This window comes from Eremothecium sinecaudum, chromosome II, assembly GCF_001548555.1.
Source record: "Eremothecium sinecaudum strain ATCC 58844 chromosome II, complete sequence".
NCBI classification, from domain to species: domain Eukaryota; kingdom Fungi; phylum Ascomycota; class Saccharomycetes; order Saccharomycetales; family Saccharomycetaceae; genus Eremothecium; species Eremothecium sinecaudum.
Window position 1 is genome coordinate 275,815 of NC_030893.1, and position 14,331 is coordinate 290,145.

Sequence of the window (14,331 nt, forward strand, 5' to 3'; positions counted from 1 at the left end):
AATATAATGGCTTCTTAAACTCATCTACAGCAATTCCACAAGCTATCGGAAAGTTGAATTCTCCAGAATGATGTCGCCTCTAATCATCAGACGGCAATTTTCCGTCACCAGCATTTTGAAGTCACATATAGGCTCTTCTCCTGTGTATTTGACGCCCAAGACCACCATAACGCAGACGGCACTTTCACTTCCTAAAATCGTTGTAAAGGGCAAAAAGGTCATGAAGTTTTCTAATAGCTTGACTGTTGAAGGACCATTAGGATCAATCACCATGGATATTCCAGACTGCATCAAAATAGATCACGACAAAAGCACAGGCAGAGTCGACGTCAATATCCTCGACACGAAAGATAAGATGCAAAAAGCCATGTGGGGTACCATCAGATCTCACTTGAACAGCCATGTACTGGGTGTCAATGAGGGTCATATAGCGACTTTGAAGCTAGTTGGTACAGGTTACAGAGCACAACTGGAAAAAGATGGTAAATTTGTCAGTTTAAAAGTTGGTGCCTCGATCATGCAGGGATTACCTGTTCCGGAAGGCATAACTGTCAGATCCCCAGCTCCTACATCATTAATTATCGAGGGCTGCCACAAACAGCAGGTCAACCTTTTTGCCGCTAACTTGAGGAAGTTCCATCCACCTGAACCATACAAGGGTAAAGGGATATATGTTAACGACGAAACGATAAAGTTGAAGGACAAGAAGATTAAATGATCGATAGCTAGAACGCATAAACCCAAGCACTGTATATAATTAACGCTATTTCACAAGCTTTATCGTCATCTAATGCTTTGTATACGCAGAGCACGTGACACAATGTATTCGTGAAGAGAGATATAAAATTTTCTAAATATTTATAACTTACGAACGTTATACAATGAGCCAACGACATAAGTACCAATTAACTGCGGTAGCACGGTTTGTTTAGGCCAGTCATTTTGCGTGTAACTATGTTATTAAATATACTAAAAGCGCAATTGAGGTTTTCCTCCACAAGGCCGAAATTGATAGCGCCAAGTGTTGTTGAGACCATACCACAAATAGCAAGAGTTCCAGATCACACTCCTGAGAAAGCGAACCTCAGAAAATTACTCCCACATCGTTGCGGTGCTATAATACAGAAGCTTGGCATGATTTCGCATTATTGCTTGGATACTGGTGACCGCTTTGCTGCTACTGTACTTCAGCTTGACAACGTCGAAGTTATTGGACATCGTACTGTAGCAGAACATGGATATTCAGCATATCAAGTTGGCTATGGTAATAAAAAACCAAGTCTAGTAACAAGACAGCAATTAGGTCACTTCGCTTCTAAAGGAGTGAATCCAAAGGCCAAAGTTGCTGAGATTAGAGTGAAAAACGAAACCAATATGCTTCCCATTCGGACATTGATCAAGCCATCATTCTTTAAAGTGGGACAGTTCATCGATTTACGTGCGGTAAGTAAAGGTAAGGGTTTTGCAGGTGTTATGAAGCGTCATGGGTTTAAGGGTTTGAAGGCTACTCACGGTGTTTCTCGTGCTCATAGAAAGGGTGGTTCATACGGTCAAAACCAGACGCCAGGTAGAATTCTACCAGGAAAGAAAATGCCTGGTCATATGGGTGTTCAGCAGGTTACAGTGCAAAACTTGAAGGTGCTCAAGGTCGATGATGAAAATGGGGTTATCGTGGTGAAAGGATGTGTTCCTGGTCCAAAAGGATCTTACGCCAAGATATTTGATGCAAGAAAGAAAGATCCAGTCACTGATTAAACATTTCACCAATGTAAATATTTGAAATGTAATTTAATCCTGATAGTTGTATATTATTATCTTTTGACTTGTTCCCAGTTACTAAAACCAGTATTTACATTGTACTTTTCTCTCTTTAGGATATATACCACATATATATTCATGTACATATACTAATAATTACTATCCACATAAACTGCACTTTTTCTAATACGTTAATAGATGTTTAATCCTCTAATTCTGATGGCTTTAATAAACCACCCACCTTAGATGCCTTCTCTTGTTCCAATTTAGTCTTTTCTGCTAGTGCTTTTTCCTTGTCTTCAGCGAACAAGTAGTCAGTTGCATCACCACCGTATTCTTTAATTTGAACCAAGAAATCTCTAAGGGTACCGGAAAATTTAATTGGTTCTTGGTACTGTTTCACCAAAGCATTTATAAATCCGGCTACTTGTTCCTGTGTCAAGTGAGGGAAAGCACCGCTTAGCATTGTAGCCATGTAGTTGGCCAAGTATACTTGGTTAGTAGTGCCTTCAGGAGCCTCACCGGGTTTGTATAGTAGTACTGGTATCTTATTGTCTTGCACCAATGAAATTAGTTTCATCAACAACAAAGACTGCTTAGAGAAACCAGATTTGTGGTCTGAATCGGTGAGGACGTAGAATGCTTCACTAACAAAAGTAAAGTAAAAGTTTTCATAAAAGGCATTGGAAAACTGGGATGGACTGATCTTGTCAATATTTTTAATCAAATCAACGGCGATTTGGAGCCCGTTAACTTCAACGTCCCTATTATTGTGCTTAAAGGCCCAACAAACTGCATCTACAAATAACTTGAATGCAGCTGGTGGCAACTGCAACAATGCATTGAATGACTTCGAGTTAATTTCTTTTAATAATTTATAGAACTCAACACGGTGCTCAGGATATTCCGTGAAATCCTTATTGATCATGTCCAAAGTACATTCGAAAACACTTTGCAGAATCAAAATTACACCTTCTGGGATCATGTGCCCAACTTTGCTGACAACCGTAGTCATACAGTTCAAGACTTCAGCGTCACGAGCATCAGGTACATTATTCATATAGTCTTCCAAAACCGCATTCAATAATGGTTGAACTAAGTCCTTGACAACTTCCTCAAGGTTCTTAGCATGCGATATATATATTTCAACCAATTTTAAAACCTCCTTTTTGATAGTTCTCAATCCACGAACTTTGGGAGTCTTTGTAGCGATCAGTCCTTCTTTTGCAACTTGAGCAGAAATCATTGACGAGACTGCTCTGTACAGTTGCAACATATTATAGTAGATATGACCTAATTGGGAATAGAAACCTGCCTGGGTAGAGGAACAGACACTAACATTAGTCTTAATGATATTGGCAATAATTTTCACTGTTTCCGGATCTACCAACAAGTCTGGGTTAGCAGCTGATTGCGAAACGATCGTATCCCATGCCATGTTGGGCAAGTGCATCAATTCACGTAGCAACTTCTCCTTTTCAACAGGATTCTTTTCATCTGAAATGATTATGCCACAAGCTTTATAGAATGTGTGGACCTGCTGTGGCTGCAAGTCCTCAGTAGTTTTCTGTATATCCCTAATGATAAAGCGGATAAATGGTTCTTGCTCAGTTGGTTGTTGTATAACGAAATGGTGTTTACACTTCTGAACAATCTTAATGAAAGTATCACAGGCCATATCCTGAACACCTTCATGGGTTTCATGCATAAATTCAAATAACTTCAAAACGACAGTCTTCAAAAACTTCCAGTGCGCTTTCAAAAACCGTGGGTATTGACCGACAACATACATTATGTTAGATGCAACGACCGCCTTATTGTCTTTACCACGCTTCTGCTCGGTTAACGCTAACAAGTCTTTGATAACGGTCACGACAAATCTTTTTTCAGTTTCTTCGTTCATGGTACCACTAATGGAACCAATTGCCCAACACAAGGTGTTGATATTGTGCCAAGACCATTCAGAACCATCTATCTGTCTAGCAAGTTTATCCAACATAATCTCCTCGGTATCCACGACATCTAAATGTGTTAAGTAGACCAGAACCTCTCTCTGAGATTTGTACAATTGAATAGTATCCGATTCTTTCACAAACTCTCTTACAATTTCACCTTCATCATTCTGCATAATTAAAACCTCCTCTGGCCTAACCATGGATTCAATGATAACCCATCTAAATTGTGAACATATATTGTCATACATGTGTTTCTTCAATGGGAATTTTTTCAAAACATGAGGATTTGGAGCACCTCCTGTAGATGCACTTACATCCAATGATAATTGCATTAGCGGATTCATTTCACTATATGGTACAACCTGAATTTCCTGATATAATGCTGAAACCAACTTATGCCAATAGTCCAATATCGTCTTGAACAATTCTCGCTCATCAATTTTAGATAACTGGATCAAATATTGATGAGCAGTTAATAGTAATTCTCTCAGGGACTCATCGGACTCAAGAATAACACGGTGACGAGCTAAATAAGTTGTTAGAAGCATTGCAAAATCCTGCAAGAAGGATTGATCTTTGCTGCTCGCAGTAGTATAGGTACTCTTTAAGTCGGCCGTGACAGGAATGACATTAGTTGCAATTTGTTGCAAAGCGTTTTGAAAGAAAACAACAGTTTGTTGTTTAATGTTTGCATCATCTTTTGGAATTACTAATTGGGAAACTTCTGTTAAGCACTTTAGTGTCACAGCCCTAGTATCTGGTGAAACTAAAAACTTCGTGCTTAACAAGTTTAACAAGTTAGTATTGTAAATGTAATTGTAGGGAATCCAATGTAAGTACCTCAACAACAATTGCAAGGCTGACACAAGCAATGAGGTCGATGAACCCGAATCAAGCACTTGATAGCATAGCTTAAAAATTTGCTCAAATTCTTGAGACATAGAATTCCTCAAATGCAGCGCTTTAGCCTGTGTCATTTGTTCCGCTGAGAAGTCAAACACTTCCTCCGATAGCAACTTTAAAATGACCATGTTGTTTTCACAAACATTGATTGAGCTCTGCGAACTACTGACTAGTTCTGGAATAAAGTCAGGCCAGTTCTGAGGCCATTCCTGCTTCAAAATTTGTACCAATGTCAAATCCGATTTATTAATTAAGTTCTTGTGTGTTTGGAAAACAGAATCGTCTTGACACAAACTAATAATCATACCAACAACAAAATTACGAATGCCTATCCTATGTTCTTGAGGAAGCATCTTCCATTTCGTAGAAATCATTTTATCTAAAATTGACAGTCCAATGAACTTCGTTTGATAGTTATTCGAAAATTGCAAAATCTTGTCTGCACGCTGCCATGAATCTGGATGGTCTTGAAATTTGGTCAACGTTTCTTGCGCTTGCTTCTGTTGATGACCCGATCCCTTATAGAAAGTGTCGACAATTTGATCCAAAAGTTGGATATCCAACTCCTTAGAGAAATCCAGTATTGAATCCATTGTATTTAACAATTATCTGCTTTAGGATGCTTATAAAACAACTAATCAATGACTATCAAGTAACGTGGCTATAACAGTTAATAAAACACCGTAGTAAGATAACTTCTGAAATGAATACCAAACAAAATTAAATTCAAACCAAAGACAAAAAAAATATCTATCCAATAAGTGAGAAACTCAGAAATCTTAACTTAAAGATTGGATGACACTCTATGCGATAATTGGTTTTGTTCAAAGTTGTTACGGACTAGGAGAGATCTAGGGAGCAAAGGTTTATTCAGAATAGAAAATTTTGAGACTAAATCGAAGCTAGAAAATAATTTAGGATATAAACGTATAGAATGATATCCTCGATTTTAGGACATAAACCTATTAATAGGGAGTGCAATGAGTCAAGTAGGCTGTTTTAGCCTACATTTGGTATTTAATAAATGTGGCAAAAATCATTCTATTAGTTGGAAGTTGCCTGACTTCTTATAACCAAGATATACCGGATTTTAGGGGTATATGTCATTTGGTAAGAAGAAGTAGTTTAAATCAGTTCTAGATCTTTAAAAGAACCTTTTGAAATCATTAAACAACCTTCAAAGTAATTTTTGCAAAGTACATGTTGGCTACGTCCTACACAGAATTGTTCTGAAACAATTGAAGCATTGTGTATGAGATAATATGTAATAGTTGTCAACTAACTTATACATGTCAAGAATAGAGGTCCATGGGTTTTAAAACTGTATGATGCTAATTAAGATATCTATGGCGACATGCTAAAGTCTTCTAATAAGAAACTGAGCTCTATAACTCAGAGTGTGAGGTCACCATTGTCTGGAATAGTGTGTTTAAAGTGTTGAAATTATAATGTGTTTACAACAAGAATTCGAGCGCAAGTGGTTTAGTGGTAAAATCCATCGTTGCCATCGATGGGCCCCCGGTTCGATTCCGGGCTTGCGCAGTTTCTTTTTGGTCTCTGCCAAGACCTTGGCGGTAAAAAATGCCCAGAAGTCTTACAACAATGTGCAATAACTTAAAATGTATATATACTATTTGCAGGAACTCACTGGTGTAAATGCCGTACTTATTATCTATGGGAACTATCATCATCGCCTTGCTCTGAAGAGCTCTCACTAAATTCTTCCGGCGGCCATACGAAATTCTGCACTTCAGTGAATTCAGCGTCTGGAAATTCGAATGGACTCAATGTATGGGGTGGGTTAATATCCGATGCTATGTTTTTATCAATAGTTTCAGAGAAGCTCTCAACAGATTGTCGTTTCCTGCGTTTATGGACCAAGTATTTCCACCTTGTGACTATCATTTCAAGAACGTCGACATTATGTTCATTCTCCAAAAACTTATCGACCTTATTTAAAGTGTAGAGCCACTTAACGTATTCATCAATACCCAAACATTCCCGGGGATTGTACTCGGTGTATAAGGGTATCTGTTTGATTAAATTGGAGAACTTTATCCGACCGTAAGGCCTGTTCGTGCTTTGAGCTTCGTGTATGAAGCGCCTATAGTTCAGTATCCTCTGGCGAGTTTGCACAACATCCATTGTGTCAAGTTCTTTATTCAGACCTTCTAAATCAACTTCGACATCATACGGATCAAAAGGATTTTTTCGGATATAATTTGAAACCAGGTTATTAACGGAGAGTCTACCCTCCCAAATCTTAAACGAAAGAGCACCATCAAACTGGTACATCAATGCAGGCAGGTGAGCAAACTCAATTTCTCCTGTGCCATCTTTATCATATTTATTCCATGCCCTTTTAAACTTTCTAACTTCTTCTCTTCTCGCGACAGCCTTTTTGTCACCTCTATGGAAAACGTAACTGAAGTTTTCAATAATCAAAGAGATAAACATATTCAAAAATATGTACATCGACAAGATATTCCAAGACATCATTAAACAGTATGCATAAGCTTTAGATCCACAGTCACTATAGTTTCCTTGGTTGTCGGTTGCACAGTATGGTTTGGTAACGGTCAAGTCATGCATTATATAGTTCCAGCCCTCACCGAAACTACACCTGAATAGGACGATAAAACTTTTTGAGACTGTTCTAAAGTTCAAAGTCCCTGTCGTGTTCTCATTTAACCGGGTTAATCCAAAAATCTGGTTCATGGCAATTGCATAAACAAGGAATAAAATACTCCAAGTGTAAGTTAACGATAAAATTGCTGGTAAACTGGAAACGGCAGTATTGATTAATTCACTTAGAATGTCGTTTTGTGGTATAATAAATAGAAATATCATTAACTGAAATATCGAGTGGACATTGGTAAAACCTCGAATTGGAATTCTTAGTATGATTTGAATAACATTGAAGGAAAAGGCAAAGAAAACAATCAAGACTCTGCCCAGTCTTCCAGGGTCCCGTACTACCAACTTAAAGGTCTTGCCAGTTACAAATAAAAACTCATGAATCAGAAACACTGAGGTCGTCGCCATAAATATCCATGTGGAAGTTTCTAACTCATCATACGGTGTACGGTATCTCCTCAATAACAACGTTAAAATGTGTATAAAGAAAAAAAATTGGAGAACAACGGTGTACCAGAAGTATTCTTTCTCTACAGCAACTCTGTAACAGAATCTTCTAAATCTACCCATTGACTCAAATTTTGGAGTCGCGTCAGGCTTAATACGAGATAATAACTTCTTCACCTCCAACCAAGACTTTTCTTCAGTGGTTAAAAATGCGCTACCAGTAGTCCTTGCATGGTTGCTAATAATGAAGGAAATAAATAACGTTAAAATGAAAACCATGCTTGAAAAGTTGAATAGGACAATGAAAATTGCATTCCATGGCGATGCAAAAGACTCAGCAGGAGTTCCAATCCCAGTAGAATTCACTAAATCAGATAGCAAATCTACCCAGCCCTCTAAGGAAACAATTTCATAAAGACTTCTAAACGCACTAGCGAAATTATCAAAATGTAAAATTGGGTTATGATAAACTCTAGGCATCAATACATCCCATTTTCCAACAGTAGAGCTAAACTCATTAATACAAAACTCTCTGGCTTGATCTCCATCATTGCAAACTGCTAACTTACCCCGAAAGAGCCACAACCCCCACACAGTAAACGGGTAGAGAAGACTTAGCGCAATTAAAGCAGCCCCAAAAATTTTCATAATACCATCAAAAATAACTTGCTTGAAGGTTAACCTAGCTGTGCTACTAATAGTCAAAAAACGGAGTGCTCTCAGGGCGTCTAAACCTTTAAAAACCCTAGAGCTGCTATTACTGTTATTTATCCAGTAAATGCAGTGAATCCACATGGATACTAACACAATCAAATCGATACAATTCCAGGGATTTAGTATATATGCATTTGGAGCATAAATAAATCCATCTGCAATAGTTTTTATTAAGAACTCGAGTGTAAAAAGCGCAACAAAACTATATTCACAAATGCTTAACCAGTGCAATTTGTGAAATTCATGGTCTCGTCTGTATATTGGGGTCACATAACAGGAATATAACACCATTAATATAGTCCCAATAAATGTGATAGTGACAAATGTATCTCTTTTTATATGGAAGAAATACTTGTTGCCTCGATATCTGTCGGTCGTATCCTCAAAAAATACCCTGCCATCTGTACGTTTACCATAACTAGGTGGCACAATTGTTTGACAGAATTTCCGTATGGCGTTATTATGCGGAAATATGAAATATGAGTTATTAAACGTTGAATGGTCTCTTAAGAACTGTAACTTTTCCTCTTCCCATTCCATTAATTCGAGGGAATACCTTTTATTTGGTTCGGAATGATCTTTGATTTCAGTAAACACCGCCTTTGGCTTTCTGTAAAAAGGATTGTTTTTTATATGTTGAACAACTTTGATGTTCAATAACTTCGGTAGGTTTTTCTTGAAGAAGTTACCAACGTAAGTTCCTCTAGGTCTATTGACCTCAAAAAGTCCTTCATAGTTGCGAGCAATTGTCAATATAGCAGTTCCACGAAAGATAAACTGACGAAAATCCCTTGTATCTTGATCGTTCCTCTCAGCGAACAGCTTCTTTTTAATACGTGAAATTAACGAGGCGTTTGTAAATTGCTGGATCCTCTCTGGATAAACATGTTTCAAATAGTGTTTTATTTGCAATCTACGCTTATCACCTTCTGCAACACCTAAACTTTGCGATATCACAGCAATGAAAATGTTCAAAACCATAGAGTTAGCCAAAAAGAACCAACTAATGAGTAAACATGTCCCAAAGAAGGCAAATGATAAACTAGGAGATTCAGCTTGTAGGAGATATAGGATATCAGTCCAGTTTTCGGTGGAACCAATGATGAATAAGGATAAAAATGTATTCGGTAAAGAGTACATTGCAAACGGATCTGAATCTTGCATTTCAGTTGGAACAGTTCCTTCAAAATATGTTGATACAATTAGCGACACAAGGAATACCAAGAAGAAGTAGAATGCTGATAAGTTCAGAATCATTAAAGCATTTTTTAATACTCTTTTCCATAAGTTTCGAGTTATACTGAAAGCGAGCACAACTCTGTAAAATCTTGATATTTGGAAGAAGCCCAACCAATAGTAGGAATCCCTAAGTCCTTCGCGAACTCCTGGTTGTGATATAGTGATGGAAATAACTGCAACTATTAAATCATAAACGTAATTCATTTTCTCTAGGAACTTGCACGGCGTCGTACAATAGATAGCAAGCCTAACAATCGTCTCGAAAAATAGCATACAACTAACAACCAATTCGACCAGATGTACTTCTTCCATTGCATCATGACTTGTTGTCACAGAGACTGATGACTTCACTGCCAAATCGACAAAAATCGCCAAAACAAATATCCACTCGATTACAGCGTAGAAACTATTGAGGTTTCGAGCCCAGTTTGGCATTATAGATTCTTGTGCTTTGTGCTTAATAGCGCTGAAAAGTTGCATTAGTTTTCTAAACGCAATATTTTGCATTGATCGAGAATTGGGTTCTTTACGATATTTCATTTCATTAGCAATCTCAAAAGAAGAGAAAAGGACTGCAATTAACAAGTTCATCATCCATATTGTCAGGAAGAAAGTAGAAAATAGGACGAAAAGAGATGAAACAAGGTTTTCAGCGTCAATGATATTGTACATCAAATCAGTGAAAGTATTAGCACTCATAATAACAGTAATCAATTCCATAGAATCAAAAAGGTTATCAAAGCTAATTCTACCATTATGAGGATTTTTACCTGATATGCAAACAGAATTCCTTGGACATATAAATCCCTTATAGTAGTCTGCCGATGTGCCATCCTCATACAAGTAAGGCGCCGGCTTGTTCGTTAGTGGGTCAATATGGCCGCCGCAGAATTGCTCCTCGAAGCGATAAGTATCTGTAGGATCACTAGGATTCGTCCAGACACATCTTCTACGGAAAGATCCCTGGAAACTTTGTACACCTAATATAGCAAACATAACCCAAAAATACAGTAGCATGCAAGCGACATTGCCTAACTGGGGTAACCCATACTTTATACCCTTTAAAACAGAGGAAAACCCTGAATCTGTGTCGGCTAATCTAAGAACTCTGAAAACGGCAAGCGTCTTAAAGATAGGAATGCTCTTGTGAATGTCATCGTCATAGAGAGATAGGACAAAACTGATCCAAAAAGCGACTGTTGATACTAAATTCAACCTATTCCAACTATTTCTTGCAAATGCTCTTGGAATTAAGAACCCACTTTTTGCCGAATTATCAAACATCTTTGATGTTCTCATCTTTTGCTTACTAGCATGTTCATAGTAAAGTGTAGCAAATTTTGGAAAGAATCTTACCAATACATCATTATTCAGTTTCCTCTGAAGGTAATCAGAAAGCTGGAACAACCCAAGATGTTGAAACACAGTTTTATATTCCCTATTGTGCGCAGCAAAAAGTTGTGAATCATCCCAGAATCCAAATGCAATTGTTTTAAAAATCACTTCGAAGGTGAAAAGAAGGTTGCAGAAAGCGATAAGAAGATCGGTACAGTTAGAGTAGCTTTCCAAGTTCTGATAGGTCTGGCTATTAAACTGTCTATAGGAGACCAACAAAGTATAGGCTAGAAGAAGTACCTTGAGTGATAAATTAAATTTACAATCCATAACCATTTTTGCTAGCCTTAGCCTCAGCCTACTCGACGGCGAAAAGACCCCCAAAGATTTCCCATATAAAACAAGCGGTGGCTGCTCACCCAAATTTTCATTGCTATTCTCCACAAGAACAGTTTCCATTTTGTCCTCTCCACCATCGTTCTTGACATCTCTACTAGAAGATGCGTTAGATTCCGCCCTATAAGAACTCATCGACTCATTCGCCTTTGAGTTTGACATGACCATGAGTTCTATATTCTCAAATTGCGATTCACTCGCATTTTTGCCATTAGAATTGATCTCTGATAATGAAACATCTACAGGACGCGGCCTAGTGAGCTTCCTGGATTCCTCATCCGTCTTACTCTTAACAGAGTTCAACTTTGGAAGCCAGGAACTATTATGTCGCTCCTCAAGTGCATTGATGAACTCTCCTTGTAGCCCTAGGAAATCGTCCACTTCATCATCTTCAATAATCGAAATAACCTTCGCAGACCTCTGCGCATCTATACTGCATTGTGCATTTCCCACTTCATAACTTTTTAAAGATACCGTCAACCGCGGACTTTGATCTCCCCTACCTTCCCAACCAGTGGTATGCCCCCTAAGTGGGCTATTTATTCTTTGGTTACTGTTAGCGATTGGTACCTCCAGATTTGACGTCTTTACCTTTAATGTAGGCTTTGGTGATATATTAAAATGACTTCTCACTTCTCGCAAACTTGTATCAACGCTGATAAATGAATTAGTAGCGCTCTTTACATTTTCTTCAGACTTATTAGTAGGTAATAAATGATCGTTGGAATCATCCCAAGTGTTATCTTGAGATGACCTCCTTGATTCACCTTTCATGATCAAAGACACAAGTTAATGAGCCCTTTCCTTCCAGAATTATTTAATAGATGAACGAGCACCTTAATCAATGATTCTAAACCTTCTTATAGCAACTTTTAGCCAGCTTTTTTACTATTATTTGTGTGTAACCTAAATGAGCATTTATGTGGATTAGAAATTTCATCGTATGAATGTCATTCTTAAATAACCACAGATACGTATAAAACACACAGCACAACCCACACGCAACAGGGGCTCTTTGATAGGATGGTGTATGTTTACTGGCCAAAGTATTTGCTTCGGAAGGCAGATCCTGGTGAAAGGTTAGTTGTAATAGCTCATAAGAGTGAGCATACTGACTTCGTTGTGTTGTCATTGGTAAAAGAGGGCCACTATACGAGGAATGTTCAAAAACCATATGTTAGAATTGGTATTCAGGATAAAGCGTGTGGATTTACGTATGAATTAGGGAAGGATAAGAATACTGAGGTAAAGATCATAGAGTTTACCCCACCTAAGTTAACACTAATGCAGTTCTTTTCGCTTGAGCCAATATCTTTAATCCTTCCTGAGAAAATGGCCACTGATCCGTTTGATGGGGACCCTAAGGCTTGTAACTTTGCTAAGTTAGAGCAGTATAAGGAGGTGAGATCGAAGGATACCTTAAGAGTGACCCTTAATGTGATTAACATGTATTATCGGCATTTGGAGGCATTCAATCAACGTTACGTGCAATACGCTGAAAATAGGGTCGACTTAACGAAGTACTGGATGAATACCAAGAAATGGACTAGAAAAGCGTTGCTGTATAAATTTGCATGCCAAGTTATTTTATATGTGGTTATGGCTGTCCGACTGACTGCTGGGAATTTGTCTGCACTGTTAAATTGGAGCAAGCTATCTTTAATATCATTTTCTGTCACAATGCAGCAGGTGGATTTACGTGCACAACAGTTGTGTTATATTCCGGTACAATACATGCGTATAAATGGCAGTGAGATACTTCGTACAGCTACCCCTCGTTTAAACGACGGTGAGATTTCACGAAACGAGCGGGCATCACCTTCACGACACCAACGCCGGCGTAGCAGTGTCTCATTCCAAACCCTTCCTTGTGAGTTTTATCCTGATTATATTCGACTGTATAACACCTTGTGGCTTATAGCGAACGACATTTCATTAGGTATGACGTTTGGTGCCTTACTACTTGAGAAGAGAGAGGCCATCGCCATCAGCTTACATACATTTCTCAGAACGGTATTATATGTGCAACCGATGAGAATTACGAAGTTTCTTGATGAAAACCCATTTGGTATAAAACTTAACGGAGAATTGTCGAAGTTCTTAAGTGAACTATTTATATGGATTATGGAGTTTATATATCTCTTATTCATCGAGCCTTTAACTGTCACTACTACATTGGACAAGATAGTGACAATCATAGCACATTGTGCGACGCTCTTCGGCGTCACATTTGCCCTTGCATTAACGGTTGATATAATACTGTTGTTATCTCTGCATATATCATTGTTTTATGTCATCAGCGCCAAGTTATACCGATGGCAGATTACTCTTATGAAGACACTCTTTTATTTATTCTGTGGGAAAAAGATTAACGTTTTGAGAAACCGTATAGACAATTACACATTTCAATTGGACCAGATGTTGATGGGAACGCTTCTTTTCATTGTGTTAATATTCCTATTCCCAACCGTGCTAGCATTTTATCTCACCTATACGTTAATGAAGAGTGCGATAGTTGTCATCGCGACATTATTGGTTTCGACCATGGCACTATTAAACCACTTCCCTCTCTTTGCCCTCCTCTTGAGGATCAAAGATCCCAAACGACTCCCAGGGGGAATTTCGATTGCAGTAAAGGGATCGAACTATTCTTTAGAGAACAATCCATTACAGATATCGATGATGTTCAAGCCGTACTCAGAATTGATGGCTAGCTTGGCAGACAACTTCATGTTTGTGAAGCTATTTCATCAGATAATTGTTGGTCTGCCAATAATGGTTCACAGAATCAACCTCTATGAAATGTTATACTCTTCACTTCCTACCAAGCCCATAAATGCCCGCATCTTATGGAAAGAATTGCGAAAATTAATGACCTAAAAAAACTCTTATTAATACTATATTTAATTGATCGAATCTGTACTATACTATAATTGTTTGTATTTAC

The 14,331-nt window shown here is 38.0% G+C and overlaps 5 protein-coding genes and 1 non-coding gene across 6 annotated transcripts; 4 read left to right on the plus strand and 2 right to left on the minus strand.

The window, feature by feature from the left end:
- Window positions 1–67: 67 nt before the first annotated feature.
- On the plus strand, window positions 68–718 carry MRPL6 (mitochondrial 54S ribosomal protein uL6m; the record flags this gene model as incomplete). Its single annotated transcript, XM_018130260.1, has 1 exon — window positions 68–718. The coding sequence occupies one exon, from the start codon at window positions 68–70 to the stop codon at window positions 716–718; it is 651 nt and encodes a 216-aa protein (XP_017985644.1).
- Window positions 719–954: 236 nt separating this feature from the next.
- Window positions 955–1,755, plus strand: MRPL9 (mitochondrial 54S ribosomal protein uL3m; the record flags this gene model as incomplete). Its single annotated transcript, XM_018130259.1, has 1 exon — window positions 955–1,755. The coding sequence occupies one exon, from the start codon at window positions 955–957 to the stop codon at window positions 1,753–1,755; it is 801 nt and encodes a 266-aa protein (XP_017985645.1).
- Window positions 1,756–1,960: 205 nt separating this feature from the next.
- On the minus strand, window positions 1,961–5,209 carry CRM1 (exportin CRM1; the record flags this gene model as incomplete). Its single annotated transcript, XM_018130258.1, has 1 exon — window positions 1,961–5,209. The coding sequence occupies one exon, from the start codon at window positions 5,207–5,209 to the stop codon at window positions 1,961–1,963; it is 3,249 nt and encodes a 1,082-aa protein (XP_017985646.1).
- An 878-nt stretch (window positions 5,210–6,087) lies between these two features.
- Window positions 6,088–6,158, plus strand: AW171_hschr2161. Its single transcript has one exon. It is a non-coding gene; the product is annotated as a tRNA-Gly (tRNA).
- A 126-nt stretch (window positions 6,159–6,284) lies between these two features.
- Window positions 6,285–12,158, minus strand: CCH1 (calcium channel protein CCH1; the record flags this gene model as incomplete). The annotated part of the gene is made up of 1 exon (XM_018130257.1): window positions 6,285–12,158. One exon carries the CDS (start codon window positions 12,156–12,158, stop codon window positions 6,285–6,287), a length of 5,874 nt encoding a protein of 1,957 aa, XP_017985647.1.
- Window positions 12,159–12,407: 249 nt separating this feature from the next.
- On the plus strand, window positions 12,408–14,264 carry GPI1 (phosphatidylinositol N-acetylglucosaminyltransferase; the record flags this gene model as incomplete). The annotated part of the gene is made up of 1 exon (XM_018130256.1): window positions 12,408–14,264. The coding sequence occupies one exon, from the start codon at window positions 12,408–12,410 to the stop codon at window positions 14,262–14,264; it is 1,857 nt and encodes a 618-aa protein (XP_017985648.1).
- Window positions 14,265–14,331: the final 67 nt, after the last annotated feature.